The sequence below is a fragment of the Takifugu flavidus genome, chromosome 6, assembly GCF_003711565.1.
Source record: "Takifugu flavidus isolate HTHZ2018 chromosome 6, ASM371156v2, whole genome shotgun sequence".
NCBI classification, from domain to species: domain Eukaryota; kingdom Metazoa; phylum Chordata; class Actinopteri; order Tetraodontiformes; family Tetraodontidae; genus Takifugu; species Takifugu flavidus.
In genome coordinates this window covers 5,444,088-5,463,193 of record NC_079525.1, presented here as the reverse complement: position 1 = coordinate 5,463,193, position 19,106 = coordinate 5,444,088, and the positions used below count along the sequence as shown (strand labels likewise).

The 19,106-nt window shown below is 45.4% G+C and overlaps 2 protein-coding genes and 2 long non-coding RNA genes across 5 annotated transcripts in view; 2 read left to right on the top strand and 2 right to left on the bottom strand.

Moving 5' to 3' along the window:
* Positions 1-3,941, bottom strand: part of myo15ab (myosin XVAb) — a 31,247-nt gene extending 27,306 nt beyond the window's left edge. The window contains exons 1-3 of the mRNA XM_057034922.1: positions 3,373-3,941; positions 2,824-2,937; positions 63-2,726 (exon numbers count right to left, since the gene is read on the bottom strand). Coding sequence (XP_056890902.1) covers positions 63-2,669 — 2,607 coding nt within the window. The 5' untranslated portion in view covers positions 2,670-2,726; positions 2,824-2,937; positions 3,373-3,941. The remainder of the gene's footprint in view (positions 1-62; positions 2,727-2,823; positions 2,938-3,372) is intronic.
* Positions 3,942-4,615: 674 nt separating this feature from the next.
* LOC130526925 (uncharacterized) lies at positions 4,616-11,335 on the top strand. The gene is made up of 3 exons (XR_008950890.1): positions 4,616-5,200; positions 7,074-7,168; positions 10,499-11,335. It is a non-coding gene; the product is annotated as an uncharacterized LOC130526925 (long non-coding RNA).
* LOC130526934 (uncharacterized) lies at positions 7,896-16,525 on the bottom strand. Its single transcript, XR_008950899.1, has 2 exons — positions 16,352-16,525; positions 7,896-9,380 (listed from the first exon to the last, which is right to left on the bottom strand). It is a non-coding gene; the product is annotated as an uncharacterized LOC130526934 (long non-coding RNA).
* Positions 16,526-16,990: 465 nt separating this feature from the next.
* The window catches only part of grin2ab (glutamate receptor, ionotropic, N-methyl D-aspartate 2A, b), a 64,129-nt gene continuing 62,013 nt past the window's right edge, over positions 16,991-19,106 (top strand). Inside the window, exons 1-2 of one of the 2 annotated variants that reach the window (XM_057034727.1) lie at positions 16,991-17,146; positions 17,882-18,082. In XM_057034727.1, the coding sequence (XP_056890707.1) occupies positions 17,129-17,146; positions 17,882-18,082 (219 nt within the window). In that variant the 5' untranslated portion in view covers positions 16,991-17,128. Of the gene's footprint in view, positions 17,147-17,711; positions 17,829-17,881; positions 18,083-19,106 lie in introns of those variants that run through there. The other variant, XM_057034728.1, reaches the window with a different exon arrangement.

Genomic DNA, 19,106 nt, shown 5'->3' with positions numbered 1-19,106 from the left:
ACTCTCCACTGGGCCATTTAGATCCAAATTCTTAAATCAGAGACACATCTTTGAGAAATTACCTGTGGTAAATTAAATGGCATGGCCGCCATCTGTTGTGGCAACATCATCTGCTCTTGTGTCGACATCATTTGTTGTGACATCATCTCTTGCTGTGTCGTTATCTGTTGCTGTGGTGACATCACTGGCTGGGTCATTACCTGTTGTTGTGGTGACATCACTGGCTGGGTCATTACCTGTTGCTGTGGTGACATCACTGGCTGGGTCAATATCTGTTGCTGTGGTAACATTGTATGTTGGGGCATTATCTGCTGTTGCGGGAACAGCTGTTGCTGTGGTGACAGAATCTGTGATGGCATCATCTGATTAGACATATTATTCTCCTGTTGTGGCATCATCATTTGCTGGGATAACATCATTTGTTGCTGTGGCGACAGCATTTGGGGCGAAACCATTAGGTCTGGTGGTGGAAAAATAGCTTGCTGTTGAGAAATCATTTGCTCCTGAGGAGGTATTATGTGGTGTTGTGCTGACATTGCCATTTGCTGCTGTAATAAGATTTCATTAACAGACTGATCCGGGACAAGAGGAATCTGGTCTTCATACTGAATTTCAGACATGTCTTCAAATTCTGGATCAGGCGGAAGAGTAGGTGGAGGGGGAAGGGTTACATCTAGACGCTCTTTACCGAACAGGCGCACTTGAGGTCTAGGAACTCTAAAAGCCATCTCACCTCCCTGAATGACATTTGTGTTGTCCCGATATTGCTCTAACTGGGCTACATTCTGGTCCTCATATAGCCCTTGTATATGATCCATCCCTTGTCCTACAAACCCATAGACCTGCTGGCCACCAGTTGGGAATGAAGTGACCTGCTGAGGGATGTAATCTTGATAAGGCATGGCACCATCGCTATAAATAAGCTGATAGTCTGGTGGAAGTCCCTCTTGCATTCCCATATGTTCACCATAGTGGTTCTCATAAAAGGCTGCATGGCCATGATCATAGTAAACACCTTGGTTGTTGTCGTAATAGCCTTCAGCATAGGGGTCAAGCAAACCGTTAACCTCCTCTCCATAAATATGCTCATCGCCCATTTGTGCGTAGTAGTCGAGACCCTCATCCCCATATATTTCCATTGCTTGTTGTTGCCGGTACCCATAATCAGCCTCCTGCTGGTTTCTATAGTAGCCGTTAGCAATTTGATGTGGATTATAGTAGTCTTCTATTCCTTCATTGTAAAGACCCCCTTCATAATATTCTGCATTCGGATCATAGAGGCCTTCTGCTTCATAATACTCCTGGTCTTGATAGCCGAGTCCTCCTACATCATTTTCATAATAACCAAACTGACCCTGGTTTCCATATGCTACATTTGCCTCATGTTCATAAGCCCCATAACCATCATGATGACCTCTGTAACCTGTCTGGTCAACTAAATATTGCTGGTCGTATCCAAACACCCCCTCCTCATGATCATAACCATTATTATTGTAACCACGGAGATTATGCCTGGAGCTGGCTTGTCGGCTGAGCCGTCTAGACCCACCAAAACCTGCGTTTCCTCGCATTTTAGTGGACAGGAAGCGTCTTGTTAGCCAGTTAGTTGCCGCAGCAGCCTTACCGAGCAACAGGCTTTTGCTCTTGAAGTCATTGGTTGACAACTTCCCATCTTTTCTTCCGAATAAGCCTTTGAAGAACCCCCCCTTCTTTTCACTTGTTTCTTTCACTCCTCCCAGACGGAGAAGCATATAGGTTGGCTTGTTCCCACTATTTGCTGCTGCCTTCTCTTTGGCCTCTTTTTCTTTCTTCCTCTTTTTGCTGACCTTAAACCTCATCATAAATCGAGAAGTGTTCTTCAAAATTGATTTGCGCCGTTTCTTCCTAGCAAGGTGTTTCCTTCTTTTCCCCAAACCCAGGAATAAACGTGATGTACTTTTCAGCTTCTTCCTGCTGTTTCTCCGCTTCTTGAATCCAGAAAACTTCATGAACATCCTGGACATGTTCTTCAGCCCCCTCTTTGGAAGTTCCTTTACAGGAATCACAGGGGCCTCTTCTTTCTTTTTAGCTTTCTTTTTCTTTGCATCAGTCTCAGACTTCTCCCCTTTGTGGTGTCGACCAGCTTTTCGCTTTTCCTCTTCATCGTCATCCTCCTCTTCCTCATCCTCTTCATCTTCCTCCTCTTCTTCTGAGTCTTCCATGTGTCTGGATTTTCTACCTTTCTTTTCTTTTGCTCCTTTGCCTCCTCCTCTCTTTCCTCGCCTGTCATCCTCTGATTCTTCCTCCTCGTCTTCCTCATCACTAAACTCTTCTTCCTCTTCTTCATCACTCAGGAGTTCCTCTTCCTCCTCATCAGACTCAATCTTCCTACCTTTCCCTTTTTTCCCATCATCTTTTCCCTTGGTTGGGTCTGCTTTTCCCCTCTTCCCACCTTTCATATCATCCTTCCCCACTTTTCCACCTTTTCTATCATCCTTCCCGCCTTTCTTATCATCCTTTCCACCTTTTTTATCATCTTTCACTCCTTTCTTGTCATCTTTTCCACCTTTCTTATCATCTTTGCTTGGCTTTTTATCATCCTTCCCTTTCTTTTCCTCCTCTTTCTTTTTCTCCGGCTCAGGTTTTCCACCCTTTTTAGCATCTTTCTTTGGGTCTTTTTTGCCAGGCATTGTGTCAGGTTGCTAGGAGCGCACCATACCTTCTCTTCTGTGTCCAATGCTTTTAACCTTTAAATATAAGATTCACACACTGTGTCAGAGCCATCGACGGATCATGTGAGCATGTTCACATTTTTGCAAACATAAAAATACAAAATATGCTGACTTTTCCGAGCTGAGTCTGTCTTGACACCATAAGCAGGTTCAGGATCAGTGTGAGGACAGGTCCACCTGGCCAAAGCACTTACACACTGCCAAAATCTGGTCCCCATGTAGGTCCCTGTCCACACATACATGGAGACATATCAACAAAGTTGACATAGGGACAGTTATTATATTTGAACCTGTGTGACCTGAACTTCGAACACAATAAATTTGAACTCTTTACTGAGGTCAAAGGGTTCAAGGTTGGGTGAGAGCTGAAACACTTCAAATCTAATTTTGTCTACTTCATCTCCCTCTGATTGTGAAACCACCCAGCTTGAATAATTTCCATGTTTGTTTTACTAATTTCCACACAGTGTGATCGTTATTGCATTTGTTTTCTGCGACTGTCTGCAAATATGAAAGTACACAAACAGAACATGCAACTGTTGGAGTGAGACCCCCTCAGCAGCACAGCTTCTCCCCTGCTGGAGTATAACACATATCCTAAACTAACAGGCAAAATTTTAGTGAGTAAGTCAATCACAACACAGATCTCCATCATATTCACCTCTAGTCAATGATAATGAGCACAGAAGAGGTCATCAGAGTCTCTGGCTGTCTTCTAGTTTGCCGCGTCCTTGCAGGAGGTCTCTTATTCAACAGATTAAAAAAAAGTGAATAACTCCGGGACAAAGTCTTGAGGTCACACTTCCTCCATTGACCTACTCTGTCTTCTGTTACTCACTACAACTCATTCTCTCACTCAACACCCTTTTCTGCTCACACTGCCCTCCCAAGAGTGTTTCTGTGTGTATGTGTGTTGTCTGTGTGTGTGTGCAAGTGTCTATGTGAAAGAGAGAAGACGGATCCCTCTCCTTTTAGTGCGTACGCATGTGTGTGTGTTTGCATGCATTTGAGGAGTTCCTTGTGGCGGGTTCTAAGGAGTCTTAATTTGTCATGTGGCTCTACAGGTGAAACCCGAGATCTCTGGGAGGAGGGGAGGGGGCGGGGCATAAATAATACAAAAGGTTGAGGAAGAGATACAGATACAGGTAGATGAAGGAAAAAGAGACGTACATGAGATACGAAAGATAAGGATAATTGGCAGTAAAATGTCATTAAATCTTAAAATACTTGGATGAACAAATTTGCACCGCATCCCTTAGGTATAAAGTCAAAATGCAAGCAAATATTGCTCTGAATTTACTGAAGATGCTTGAATAAAAAAACAGTAAATGAGGTATTATCTAAAGGAATGACTCCTTTTCCGGATGAGCATGAGTCACGCAGCAGCCAACACACTTCACACCAGGTGAAACACCCACTTGTTGGATGAAGGACATGTTTGCTGCAGGTATCGATAACGGCGTGAGTCTGTCAACCACACAGAGCCAGTGACAGATCAGTAACAGAGCTGTGATTATTAGTGCCATCAACCCAATTATTCCTGTTCCAGAGGGAAGGGGTCAGATAGCCAGATCTGTCCTGTTACAGGGGACTGGTGTTGGGTTGCCAGATCTTGATCTTTCAGGCTGTGTGGGTAAGTCTATCTGATTATTACAGACCAGCAAACAGCAGATGCACACTGGGAGTTTGATTCACATCTGCGTCATTGAAAGGGTATTTTCCCCCCTGGATTTCCCCACAGCTTTCTTTGATAGTACCTTCGCCTTAGAGGCAGCGTGGTAAAAAAAAAGAAGAGAGAAACTGTCAAATGCGAAGAGCTCTGAATTGCAGCCAGTCTATTTTCCCATAACAATTGCTGTTGGCAGGTGGTCCCTCCATCTTTTGAGGCAATTTGTAGAGAAGAGGCAAAACAAAGAATCTTGATTGTGAGCCCAGGACAAAAGAAAGCAGAGTTTGTGACAGAAGTGGACTTGAAGAGGCTCATCGTGTCGTTCAGGTTCTGAGTGGAGCGGTGTAGCATGTAGCATATCTCTCTTACACGCACGCACGCACACACGCACACACACGCACACACACCCAGTAATCTGCTGCTATCTAGTGGACTACATTTACACCTGCAGCGCTTCTAGCAGAGTACAGAAACAGCTGCAAGGCTGCAAGTTTGACTCTGCACAGCTGCCTGTCCAGCAATAGTTCCCAAATGCTTCTTCTTGATGCCTAAACGACACTCATTTTAACTTAAAAATTGTGGAGATTAGGTGAGGGTTTTTTACCCCCAAAGAAAAGACACGGTTTAATCAAATTGTTCAGGTAAATCGAGCAGCCGAAACGGAGAAGAATGGATGTAACCAAAGCCTACCTTCCCTCGGGCCCATCCCAGGTCCGTGGTCGCGTCTGTTCATCGCCTTTTCTTTAACCAGGACCATCAATAAACACCAAACCTGCGATTTTTACATCGAGCCCGGCCAGTGACACAGGTTCGGCATCAGGTATGCACCTCTGACGGGGTCTTGGGGCAGGAGGGGTCGGTCATGAGGGAGGAAAAGTGGGCCAACGGGAGCGGAGGATGAATTTTTAACTAAGGCTATTCAGACCGGGGGCTTGAGTTCCACGCTGGCCGGTGAGAAGTGATGAGCACCGCGGGTGGGCACTGCGGTATTACCTGCTGGTAAACACTACTGGTGCTGGTGGGGTAAATTAATAAACTGCACCTAAAGTACATTTATCGGCTGGATTTTAGCTTAATCCCCCACGTACAAACTAGCTTAATTGGGCAGCATTAGCTTCCTAAGTAATATTAAGTATGAAGTGGAGACAAGAAAAAAAGTTTAAGTAAAGTATTCCATGTAGTATCCAGCTCTTGTTTTAAGGTTTACAAGTTTGATATTTGTCAAATCTTCCTCTCGACATCAACCATGTGGTACAGAAAACTACCAAAACCTTGCAGGAGAGGTCAAATGTAGCCTAACAAACGAGGGGAAGAGCGGTGGCTTGAGCATCCATTAGCCGTCTCCCCATGAGCAGTGCTCCCGATGCCCAGCAGATGGACCCGGTTGACAGCAAACAAATGAGCAGAGGGCCGCATCTCCAGCGGATTCCGTGGGTAACCCAGACGACCTTGCCGGCTCCCCCCGTACGAGCGGCTGGAAGTCCGTATCGTGACTGCATCTTGCTGTGAAATTAAACCAGCTGTGGAGAGACGCGATGCCAGGCCCGGATTTTTATTGCAAAAAGAACAGCTTTCTGACACATTTGACCCTTTTCCTTGTAGTGTTTTGGTTATGATATTTACCTTTTAGGGAATTCTTGCATTCTAGTGATTTAATAAACTAAGGACATGCGGGAAAAGGAGCCTTTCGAGCATTTATTCCTACATTTTTAGAAGATGCAACCATGTGCAGATTGAGACAAATCTCTGTTTTGGTCCGATGAATTTGTCTTCTTGTTTCTCTTTTCCAAAACCTTAAAGGCATTTCAGGAGATTGATTCAAGGGTCGACGGGGTTGAAAACACTGCTGATGAATCAGCTTCACAAAATTTGACAACATGGTAGAAAAACATGTACCGGAATTATTTCGATTTCTTACAGTGTTGCAACCAAAAGAAAACATTGTGCACTATAGTTCATCTTAACAACCATTCCAGGGCCTGAAACACAAAATATCAAATATTCTTGGCATGTACCTGGACTCCTGTCAGCTCTGAGCTCCGTGAATCCCTCAAAAAAACAAATGACTTCATTCTCCAGGCAACCTCCTGTTTTTGGAACAAAATTCACTTTAATCTCATTTTAAGGAATATTTCAGCAACGAAAAAAAAAGTCACAGACCAGTATTTTTATTTGAGGAAGTGTCAAATCTTACTACTAGATGCAAAAACCGAAGCAGTGCTGCTTTCCAAATGAACAGTAAGTTGTGAGCTATCTGCGCCGACAGCGAGGGGATTGGCAACATTGGATTTTTTTTTTTCTGGAGGAGTCCGCTGGGTCTGGAGCTGGAGCAGCTGCTCTGGGACACACAGTCTCTGCAGCAGGACAGGAGGGTGATTGTGGGAAGCTCCCACAAGACCCAGGATGAGTCACCTTTTGTGATTAGGAGACCAAGCGAGATGCATAAATGATTGATATGAAGAGAGGAGGAACTTTGGGGGGCAAGATGAAAAAGAAGCAGGCTGCATTCATCCAATAGAGGTTCCACCTGGATGGAAGCTGAGGGAGGCAATAGTGATGATCCCCGCTAGTTCCTGAGTGTCCTTTCGTCTCAACCGCCTGTTCAGCGACACAGATGACTGCAGATGATTCTCAAACCGACTTAATTGACTAGCTTCCCTTTTATAATGTCACTTTTGTGCATCTCCACTCAGAACACATCAGCCGAAGCCATAGAGCTGAACAGAACAGACACTGCCTGCAGACACCAACAACTACCATTCCAGCCATCTGCCAAAATGGATATAGGGTACTGTATGGTTTAATTCCCATATTTACTTGGTTTTTTTTTTAAAATCCTACCAATACAAGCAGATGCTGATGCTTTCAATGACTAGTAACAGCAACTTGCAGCCCAAACACGAGATCTGTGTCACTGTAATGCCAAAAATCCTGATATTACACCATTAAGTAAATATGGGACGTTAGCATATATAAAACTGAGAGCATGATTGTATTTGCAAGCCTTAGTAAGCCTGTTTTAAGTGAAGACTTGTGGACAATTTTCTGAAAATATGGCACTCCTGTGCAAAATGGCAATACATCAGAGAGAATAAATTATTTCCCTGTACGCATATCAACTAGATATTAAACCATTAAGTGAGCACCCGAGTATAGGTCTATATTATGCATTTATATTATGCTGGATATATTAAAGGAGTTGTATTCTCCGATGCGGTGGCGAGTAGCTCATACTGGTTACCAATGCAATGCATCAGAAGGCCAGATAATCAATATCTGACAACCTGGGAGTGAGAGTCAATGTTTCACTGGTACATACTCCATGCAGACGCTTTAATCCAAAGAGTTTTCAAGCCCATATTGTCCCATACATCAGTGTTTCCTGCGTGCTGGTTCATGTTGTTTTTCCTGTCCGCGTCCCATATTTGTTCGGCAATCAAATATAAGTGATACCATTAAACTGATAATAAAGTCTGCAGAATTATTACAGCTGGCACACAATGAGACATCTCAGATCATAACAGGAGACACAGTTTAATCATCAGCTCCTTTGCCAGCTGATCAAAAGACATTTCTGAAATCAGATTTTAAAAGGCTGCACTCGTCAGCTTACAACAGGCTCTCATTAATGTGTTACAGGCTACTGAAAATAAACAATTATTTCAAATGATTATGTCATACTTCATCTAGAGCCCAAGTTTTGTTCAGCACTGCAGGAAAGATTGTGTTTCCTTTTAAACATATAGCACCCCCACCATCCCACTGTTACTGAATGTTTTTTGACTAATGGATGCACTGATCTTTGATCATATGATGATATGATTCATTTAAAGTGGCCACTGACTTCAGAAGAAGGGCATTCTTTGTTCATAAACCAGCCACAAATGTTGGTTATTATGTGAGATGATCACTTGGCATGTTGGTTATATATAATGATGGAGATGAAAGGATTCCCATTTCTGTGGCATGCAACCAGGCTGCTTCCTGGTGGGATATATGAAAGCAAAAAGGGTGACAGCAACGATGTTACGTTGTTAACTGCACAGCAGGGGATTATTTGATCACCAAGAATCACTGCGAGATCTGAGATCATGCTTTCATGTTGCGGCGGTGCTGCGGAGTGCAGAAAACCACCTGTCTTGGCACCGGAAGACACAGATTTTAAAAAAAAAAAAATTTCAGAGGCAGAATTCAGCCTATAAAAACATCTAATTAAGCAAATCACACTTTAAAGTCTTAAATCAAACCGAAAATGGAGCGACCCGACACACGGTTGCTATTTTAGCATAAAGGCAGGCGCACGGCGGCGGGGACACCTGTGGCCTCACATTTGGCAGATTTGGTCATTTGACTAATTGTGCTGCAGTTTGAGACGTTTATTCCTGTTCCACACAAAAACGAGGAAGGAGCACAGCTGTAATTTGTCAAATTAATTTCTCGCTTTCTGCATACTGATGCCTTATGAGCAGGCAGGAAATTTATATTCAGAGGGGCTTCAGCAAATGTGCAATAACCCCACAGCGGAAGCATCAAGAGGATTCCTCCTCTGTCCTGAAAGATATTGTTTAATCTATTTTAAAGGAATTCTTTGGGTAAACTTGCTATTTCAATAACCTTGTGGGAAGATGTATTGTAATTCACATCTCAACATATCAGAAGAAAACCTCTTATCATCCATAGTGACTCAATGACAACTAAAGGTTGAATAACAAAGGATCCCCCTCCCCAGGAGGACTTGGACATGAGGAGACAGATGACTGCATTGCCTTGCTTAGACTGCTGTCATTACAGCTTAGGTTCAGAAAAGCTCTGAAAAGATTGACAAAAATCTGGATAATTGTCTTCTCTGTGTTTCTGAGACTTCAAATGTAGGTTATCTGTGCAGCTGCTCAGGACTCAGACCCAGAGGCAGGACGCAGCGTGTAGGCACAGGCAGATTTTTGGGATGTAGGTCACCAACAGGTAGGCAGTTTGCAGAGGTAAACAAGAGCAGACGGGATCTAGAAGGCAGTCAAAAGACAAAAGAAACCATGAGGAGATTTAATGAGCATATGAGGCTGATGTGAATGATTAGTGGGTGATTGTTAGAAAAGGCCTGGAAACACAACTGGCAGGGGAGAGGTGGAGTGAGAGTCAATGATCACAGCTTCTGAACTCAAGGACATTGATACGCATCGGATTTCAAACTGCGGAGCTGAATTTGCTCTACTCCGATGGCTCGTGCAGCAGGAAACGGTGATGAGTCGTGACATACTGAAGCAGAACCGGTCAGCAGGAGCGATACCAGCAAGGCAAAAGTGAGGGAGGCAGTCAGGACAGGGCGGGCAAAACCAAATAATCAGGCAGCCTGCCACATGTAAGAAGTCTGAAAATCCTCCCCAATTAAGGTCAGGTTTTTTAGCAACAGCAGGAGGCAAGAAGACACTAGTTTATTGAATTATTGATTTGATGAGAGTAGAACTGAAGGTCTGTTGTGAAAAAAAGAAGGATTTTCATATTCATGAAATTCTATTTTTGGTTAACACGGCTGACTATATTCCTGCTTCCCAGTCACGGTTTTTGTTTGAAAAGGACTGTTTGACACTACCTTTGCATGCCATTACAGCTCATTCATTCATTTTAATTTCATTTTGAGGAGCAACGTGTTTGATAAGCTCGACATTCCCTCTCGCTGCTTTCCTTCAAAATACAATTTGCCGGCCAGGCGTCGGTGTCATTAGGCGCCTGTTGCCGTGTCGCAGCTGAGGTACAACACAGACAACAGTCGTAATCAGCTCGTAAATGCATACAAGCTAACACGCACCCAGCACGGCGTGAAAGCTCTTCCCAACAACTTTGCTCGTCTTTTGGAGGCCCCTCTGCAGGAAGAATAAATGATGAGGTGATGCCAGGAGCAGCCACAGAGTCAGATAAAGTCACAGCTGGTGCAGGTTCCCTTCCTTTAGCCATCATGCACGTGGCGCTTTATTCATACACATGTGTCCCTGTGTATGTTTACGCTGGTATTTGCCCCCTGCTGTTTCATATTTGTTTCCAGCCCATCTAAGTATACAGTGCCTGCTGACGGAGGATAGCGCCGCGTTCTCACTGTGAACTTTCCCTGTCTTTATTTTGATAGAGCGCCTGAAGATGTGGCTGAAAGGGGATGATGACACTCAGCAAAGGGAATGACTCTATCCGAGTGTGGGAGAGGCAAACGTTTGACCAAGTGAGATTCCAGGGCAGGCTTGGTGGAGAGCATATCTTCATGTTTTATAGTATCTATTGATGTTGCCCGTGTTTAATAAGAGAGGAAGCAAAATCCATCTGGGATCAATACAGATGTTTTTTGGTGAGATGCTGACTGACACATTACTGCCCCACTTCTCTAATTTGGTAGATTGCACATATAAAAACCTGGCAGGTGTGAGCCCGTCTTGAACAGCCAAAAGGGTACTTACACAGATTATTGTTCTAATTGTTGGTCTGTTCAGCAAAATTGCACAATTGGGGAATTAAAACAGATAATAAAACTTCCACATAAATTCTGCTGCTTCGGCCATTATGAGCCATAATGACACAAACCGGGTGACATTGCAAAGCAACCTGTGGTTATGGTGTAACACGCCACAATAGTGGCGTCAAAGTGTCACAGAAGATTATACAGCAGGTGGAAACATGCTGCTTTCCAGGAGAGACAAATAGTCCCACAGCAGCCGTGTTAACGTGTCCTTTGCTGCTCGTAATGGAGCAGAGTGGATGTGCCAAGAGGATGTTACAGCAACACCTTTAAAGAAGTGTGTGTGTGAGCGAGAGAGAGAGAGCCTAATGTCATTCAGCTCTCCCCTTCGATATCTTTTGTAGATTTAGCACCATTAAATTAGCACAATATTTCTCAGATTACTAGAAAATTACCAGCAACATCTCTCCATGAATGGAAAACTGTCTCGACAGTATTAAAGGATTTTAAAGCACATCCCTTCATCGTCGCCTCAAGTTCTATGCGCTTCAACTCTCTAATATTTCCTCTGTTTTATTTCAATAATTGCTCCCGTGGGGACTTTAGAAATAAAACAGACAGGTCCCTCTGTTCCCATCATCCTAGCAAATAACCTTTTCACACCATAGATGAGCCAGATGACTGTGCTCTTTAATAACCCAGTGTGCTCGTCCTAATATTCACCCTGGCTTCCTCCGCCACCGCCACAGTCTCTATCAGCAGTTGGCTGATGGCCGAGCAGGGAGTTTACACTATTGTCTGATAATTGGATCCATTCCACGGAATCGGGTATTATCCCCCGATAAGGTCTGCGGCAATCTAATCTCTGTTTAACCAACAACACAAATTTGTTAAACCAGTCTGCTGATTGAAGCCATTACATGTGCTTGTTTTCTTTTAGTCTTCAAATTGTTCCCGTTAATGGAAAACAAGCGGAACAAGTGCGCTCATGGCTTTTAGGTGCTGAAACAGGACCTAAAAATACAGCAGTTGAGTGGCACAGTTCAGAGGTAAATATTTGCAGGTTTCATTCCCACTTAAATGGAGCATCCCACTGGGGTTAATCTTATATGCTCGCACACAAAATGCCTCCCCAACAACTTCATCAAAGGCTTTCCTTTGGCGAAGACCCCAGATTGATCTCAAAGCCAGGTCTTTGTTACCTCATCCCAGATATTTAGTGTAATTCCTAGATATGCTGATTCAAAAGAGGTCATTAAAAGTCAAAGCCTCGCGATGAGCTAATCGTTCCGTGAACGTTTGCAATATTATCATTTATGCTGAGTTAACAGAAATAGCCTCTTTGACATAAGTACCCAGAATAAACTCTGTGCTTCCTGCGGCACTGTGAATTTCCCAGCTGTCAGGTCGTGTACCTGGCTGCACTCTTGTGCTTTAAGTGCAGACAGTCTGATGAGTGCGTCCCCGGATCGGCTGCTTGGCCTGACTGCTGCATATTTCTATGCTGCTTCCAGGTTGCTGCCCAAGATGGGTCATGCTGGAGAATCAGTATCATCTCTCTGCTCCGCCTCGCCCCTGTTTTTACAGCCGTGCTGCTGCGCCACAGCAGCGGTTAAAGCAGCGTGACTGTGATTAATAAGTCGTGAAGGCTTGGATGTCAAATCTCCATGCAGCCTGCAGGTTAGTTTGGAATGTGGCGACTTATGTGTCTTCGGCTTCTGATGCCACCAGTTTGTAGAATGAATAAAAAGATAAGTAACTTTTCATACTAGCTTTACTACCTTACTGTGTAATTGTCAACAAATAATAACAACAAATAATTAATAAATAGTGTAATAAATGATTGCATGAAAACATATAACCAGTAAAAGTTGATCACCAAAAGCCCCTAAAAGGGTTTATTGGTTTTCTGGCACAAAAAGCATTTAGGTTAATCATCTCCTCATCTTTATATGGACAATATAATGATGACGATGCAGTTTGTCCATAATGAATGAAACAATGTGTGGATATATATTATTAATACCTCTACCTAATTTGCTTTTTTAAATCATAAAGATTCTCATAGATACCGCTGACTGGGCCCTAAGGGGGTTACTTAGCTATTAAAAGTTTTGCTAAATAAATTCTTAAACTGGCGCATAATCCATGGAGAAAATATATTCACCAGTGTCTTTGTCTTAAAAAGGAGGACAGAGTTTTTCCTTTTAGGGTTCTTGCCTTAAATTGTTCCAAATCCCTATTTGCATATAATTATTAAATGATGGAGTGACCTTTTTCAAGCCAAATATAATTGCTGGCTTGAGTGAGCAAAAAAGACACAGCAGTACATCACTCTGGTCCAATTGATTTGGCTGAGGCGCACAGGAACTTTTAACAACCCTCAGCACCGCAGCAGAAGGTAATCGCCTATCAATTTTGGAGATTTTTCTCCTTTAAAGGTGCCCATAAATTTGGGAAAGCGCTGAGAGTAGTGAACAGGATGCCTGTGATCCAACGCTGCATACTGCCCGTCTGGCTGTTGGAAGCAGTGCCGTCTGTGGGAGCGCATATTCCAGGTCACCCACTCTCTGTGGGCGAGAGTGTGAGAGAGGGTGGAGAGTGCAGGAGAGGGAGGGAGACCGCAGAGCGTAGACTACAGCGAGAGAATATCTATAACTCGATAAACGGCAGCTATCACACCGTTCTGTTCCAGATAGAGAGCCTTGAATGCATTTGTGTGTATTTTGTTGCCATTTATGATGTGTGATTCATTTCCTGAGTCTATAAAAAGCCATGCGCTCTAGCTACAATGTAATATCTCTGCTGCTGAAGTGCCTCAGTGGGGGAAAAAAAAAGAAGATCCAAGAATGCATAAAATCTGACTCGTAGATTCCTTATGTGTTTATTCTCCTGAAAGCAGCCCACCTACTTTACCAAACAGCTTAAACTGCTTGAAGTTTAAAAGAAACATGACAGTGATTCATTCCTTTGTGGGTACCTATTGTATTTACTGTCAGTCAAAGCCGTGTCGGTTGTCGTATACATAAGCGCTCATCTGCGTTGGTATGAAGATCGCAAACTATGTGACATCGGTGCTGCCAGTGGGTCCCGCCTGTACGATTAGGTAATCGGGATCAAACAGTCGGGGCCTCGAATGTAAAAAGCATGAAATCACCTTATGAATTGACAGTAACGCTGCCTAAACTGTGCCATCACGTTGTCATGGAAACAATGTGGGGGGTTTGTTTTCGCTAAAATAAGGGAAATTCGAGCCCTTCACTGTGCATCTTTTAGGCAGGACTTCCATATGGATGGCGTCAGCAGCGGGTGGGCCGTGGTGGGACCGGACGGGGGTGGGGGGGGGACGCTGGGGCCGGTGAGCATCAGTTTGTGAATGAATGAGGGGCCTTTAACAGTCGGCATGGCTGTAGTTTATGAATGAAGACTTGTGTTAATCCAGCACTATTAGCAGAAAGTAATCCTCATGTATCTGGGTTGCGACTGCCAAAATAAAAGCGGTGATACTCCCACGAAGTCCGTCACCATGGATACGAAAACATAAATTTTGTCAGTCCTTTTCCTTTCCTTGTAATTTATTTATTCCATAGGTTCATCTACTTATCTGCCAGTTTCTTTGAGCACTTGAGCTGACTCATCTCGCTTTCTCTCGCTTATTCCCCGGAATGTCAGAGTTCTAGGCTTCCACGTTCAACCGAAGCACATTAGTGAAATTAGCTTCTCTCAATAATTATACAAAGTGATAACACAATAGTTAGCACGCTGTTGATAATGGCTCTCTCTTGTTTGTCATACGTTACTGGCTCGGGATATTTGCATAAGCCGTGGAAACTGTATCTAGACAGCTGAAAGAAAGAAGGTAAAAGCAGCCGGTCTGTTAATGTCTGACGATGCTGCGGCCAGGGTTCAACACATGTCCAGCGCCGTCCTGTATAGCCTCAACCGGGCAATTGCATGTGCTTTTGTCTGGAAAATGCACACCGACTGAAGCTCGTAGGGGTTATAAATCAGAATGGGGGATGTTTAGACAATTGCAACACTGTGAACTCCTCCCAAATTGCCTAAATACCAACAACAGTTTCTGGACAGGCCAGAGCTGACTCATTGTATTGTCCAAGTGTTGTGCTGATGCGCTCTGGATGACTGCATGCTAAATGAGAGACATCCTCGGGCCTGTGTGTGCAAACAGAATCCAGCTAAGGGTCACGTCCCAGAAATTACTACGAGGACGTCTGCAGGCATTCATGCCACTGAATGAGATGACAGCTTTTAAGAGCTTATTTGTGGTGGCTCGGACGAACGTATGATTTCCTTGGCAAAGACTTCATGCGCAAATGCAGAATCTGACAAGCTCAGCCGCCTTCCTTGGGGCTCATTGATGGTTAACAAACTAAAAGAGAAAAGCATTGTTAAAGTCATCACAGAGCATGGTCTGTAACTCCCAAAGGGGGTGATCTGGTCCCGGCTGTCCCCGTGTGACACGTCGGTGATTAAATATCAGGAGATGGTGAGTGGGACGATTTGAAAGAAAGGCAAAGCCGTTCTATTCGGAACCCCAGGAAAATATTCCTCAAAAGAAAAGAAGACCATCATCCACTCTTCCTGTGCTCCGTCTCCCTGTCTTTTTTGTCCATGTTATGCAATCGTCTGTTTCTTTTATTCCGAGCCTTCCAGGCTTGGGCTTTGATGGGGGAGGATAGAGGACCTCAACAGGTGGAGCATTTTATTCTAGGGATAGTGGAGGAGGAGGAGGTGGAAGAGGAGGGAGGTGAGGGTATAAGTGTTCATTAATAATAACCCCTCTGCTCTGCACTGTTGTATTGTGTGTAATTCAGCTTAGATCAGTGGCCTGACTCCATGCTGTATCTACACCATCTGTCTGCAATGGGACTCCAAGGCAACACTCGGGGAGATATGACAGAGGGACTCAGAGGGGTGGGGGGTTGTCAGCGCTCCCAGAGGACCCCCTGCATTGCAGTTTTGATCTGCTAATTATGTTTAATTGAGGCCACGTAATTCTCTATTTCCATTATCTGGCTCTTACGCAAATTCTCTATCTGTATTTAATCTGAATTAGTCTGCCAGATTTGGCCACGCTACAATACTTCCGCGGGTAGGGAAATGTTTCATAAGTGCGCATTAGCGGGATCTGCGGGCGCTCAGACCGTCGTCACCGCGCGCAAACGCACACGCACATACGTGAATGCCGAGGTGGCGCCAGGTGAACTGGGAATGGTGGTCTGCACCGCACATCCCGCGTCGCTCCAGACGCGCGCAGACTCCGAGCAGACTCCTCGGCGTGTTGCTATAGTTGCTGTCGCTTTTCGGAAAGGTAGACATTACGAAATTCCTCCCAGCGCGCCCGAGGGTTTTGATATTTTATAATGGAAGATGAAGTCACCCAGGTCCCCCCGCACCCACCCACCACCACCAGCAGCAGCAGCAGCCCAGCTCCCCCCTCTACCTCAGCACCGTCCTCTCATTCAGGCTCATTGCCCATATGTTTAATTAACTAGGCTGATGTGTAAGTACCTTCAGCCAGCGGAGCGTGGGCGGGCGGTCTGTGGGGTAAAGAGACCGCCGTAGATGATTTCTTTCCGCCCGGGCGCTCGGTCGGCTGCCGGAGCGTCACCTCTGGTCGTGCGTCGCAGAAAGCTACACAAAAATAACTCGGCCCGTTTAAACTTGCTCCGAATTCTCTCCCGTTTTCTGTTTAAGTGCGCGAGAGAGCGCAGGAAGAGCGCGCGAGCGAGAGAGAAAGAGAGAGACGCAAAAGGAGTGAGAGGATGCGGGAGAGAGTGCGCGCGGGGAGCTTTGTGCGTGTTCGCCGTTGTTTGTGACGGAATCCCCTCTCCAGTCTCAAAGAATCCGCGAGCGGCGCGAGGAGGAGGCGGCGGTGGAGGTGGAGGCGCGCGGAGCTGTCCACGAGCCCTCACTGCGGAACGCGCTGGGCCGCCGGAGACTCCGCTTCTTCTGGATCCCAGACAACTACTGGTTTTGAACCATCTCCCCCAGTAGCTCCCCGCAGCAGCCCGGACTGGACATTATTTCACCGAGAGGAATACTACCGATCTTTTAGGGGGAGAGGTGGTGGTGGAGTGGGCAGACAGGTGGAATTATCCGTGCGGTGCCGTGCTGGGTTTTTTTGGGGTTTTTTTTTTTTGGGGGGGGGGGAGGACTGGCTGGATGGGGGGGGAAATTAATGGATTAATTTGAAAGAGGGCAGTCATATGTGATTCTCACTCTGGCTGAGGGCACCTGAATGGAGTAACAGGCTGCAATGTCATCTCCACCTGGCCGCCTGGAGAGATGTGTCACGGGAATGGGGTGAGTTCGCTCAATTTCACTGTATTTTTCATTTCCTTTTTTTTTTTACGCACATATTATTTATTTATTTTGTTATTGCATTTTTGTTTTTTTGGGGAAAGCTTGTTTGGGAAGTAGCTTACTCTCCGCGCGTCGTTGGTGACGCGGAAAGAGCGGTATTTGTCGGGGTTCATTGATTTCCCTTCCACTCTGTGTGGAAGTGGAACGGAGGCAGCTTTATTTTGGTGCGCTCCCCACCGCACCGCACCGCACCGCACCGCACCGCACCGCACCGCACCGCCCCGTCGTTCGTCCGAGCCGAGTCCCCGACGCGCAACCTGCTGCATGCCCTAGATAGACCAGCCCGGCGGGGAGAGGAGCGTGAGAGGAATATTCGCTCAGGAGCCACAGGCTGTTTTTGACGCCCTCTCGACGCGCACGCACCCACACGCGCAAACGCATAGCCCACTGTTTCGCCGTGCATCATTTCACCTTTAAATTTAACTTGCGTTTTCGTCACGCAAGCCCGAGCCCAAAAGAGTCACACGCGTGCGCGCGCTTCTCTCCACACGCGCGTGCCCAACGGCACATTTGGTTTGGATCTAACTGCACAAAAAAATGTCACATTTCTTCATGGAGACGCGCGCCCAAATTGAACAAGTCAGATGGACGTTTATCATGCGTGAGTGACGAGCGTGCACATGTACGTATACATGGATGTCGACATATATGTATGTGTATTTCCCTGTTTTTCAGATCAAGTTTGAACACTTTTCCTTTGGTTTGACTGTGAAAAGGAACCGAAATGCCAGTAAACGGAGAGGTCACGGTGGTTGGCCCCAGGGGCCTCCACGCCACGCCACTAAACCCCCGCATCCACGGCACGGACACCGAAGAAGAAGCCGCACAACCTCCTCGACGGCAAAACCGCAGCAGTCGCGCATTGTGACACAGAAGGTAAATGCCGGGGCTGGTGAAGGTGTGTGTGTGTGTGTGGTGTGTGTGTGTGTGTGTGAGGAGGGGAGGGCACGCTCTGCCAGAGCGCCTCGGACATGGCTTAGATGGACACTAAGAGGCGCTGTTGCACCACATTATCCCCGGCAAATGGCGAGAGGCCGTGTAATGAATTCATATCTCAAATTACAGTTTTCAGGCTTTGAATGCAGTCACGTTGTAGAAACACATTTTCTTCCGCTTTCATTCCGCTCCCCGTGCCAAGTCTGACACACAAAGTGCCTTCTCCTCCTCACAGGGACATGCAAGATATCTCAAGCACATAAAATAGCCTACACACAGGCATACGGATGCATGCAGGATAACAAAAATCTTCAAAGTGCCTGGCTATAAATATGGATTTAAGACCTCGGTTCCATTAACTCGTCGTCTCTCTGTTTCACCCATGATTGTTTCTCCCATTTCATGTAGAAATTTCTGGTTTAATTAATGCAACACCAGAGTCATGATGGTGTTGTGGAGAAGTGGAGAGAGAGAGAGAGACGGCGGCTGCACTCAGCAGTAGCCTATTTTCCTGAATAGTGGGATGACACAAAAGTAGATCAACTCTGTAGGGCATAAATGCAGTCGAGTGGTGGAGCAGTGAATGTCGGGAGCTGTTGCTGTCTTCATTAATATCAATATGCTGTGCAAAGCTACAGTGAGTTCTGGCTGTGATGTCATAACACCTTAAAGACATCCCTTTTCTCAAGCTAGCTCTTCTTTTCTTGTTGTCACCAGTTTGTGTTTGCTGCTCCGCTTTGCATCTGTTAGTCCCGTATTAACTCCTGATGCAATAACAATGAGCAACGATACCAGATTCTGACTCTCGTTTTGTTTCCAGCGTGACTTGAGTGTTGAAGTTATCTGTCAAGATGCATCTTACTTACCTGTTCACTGAACCGTCTCTGCTGTTGGCAAACCAGGTAGAGAATTTATCGCCTTGCAGCAGCTTGTCGGTGCGGTTTCTCCGCAGTCCAGGCAGTTC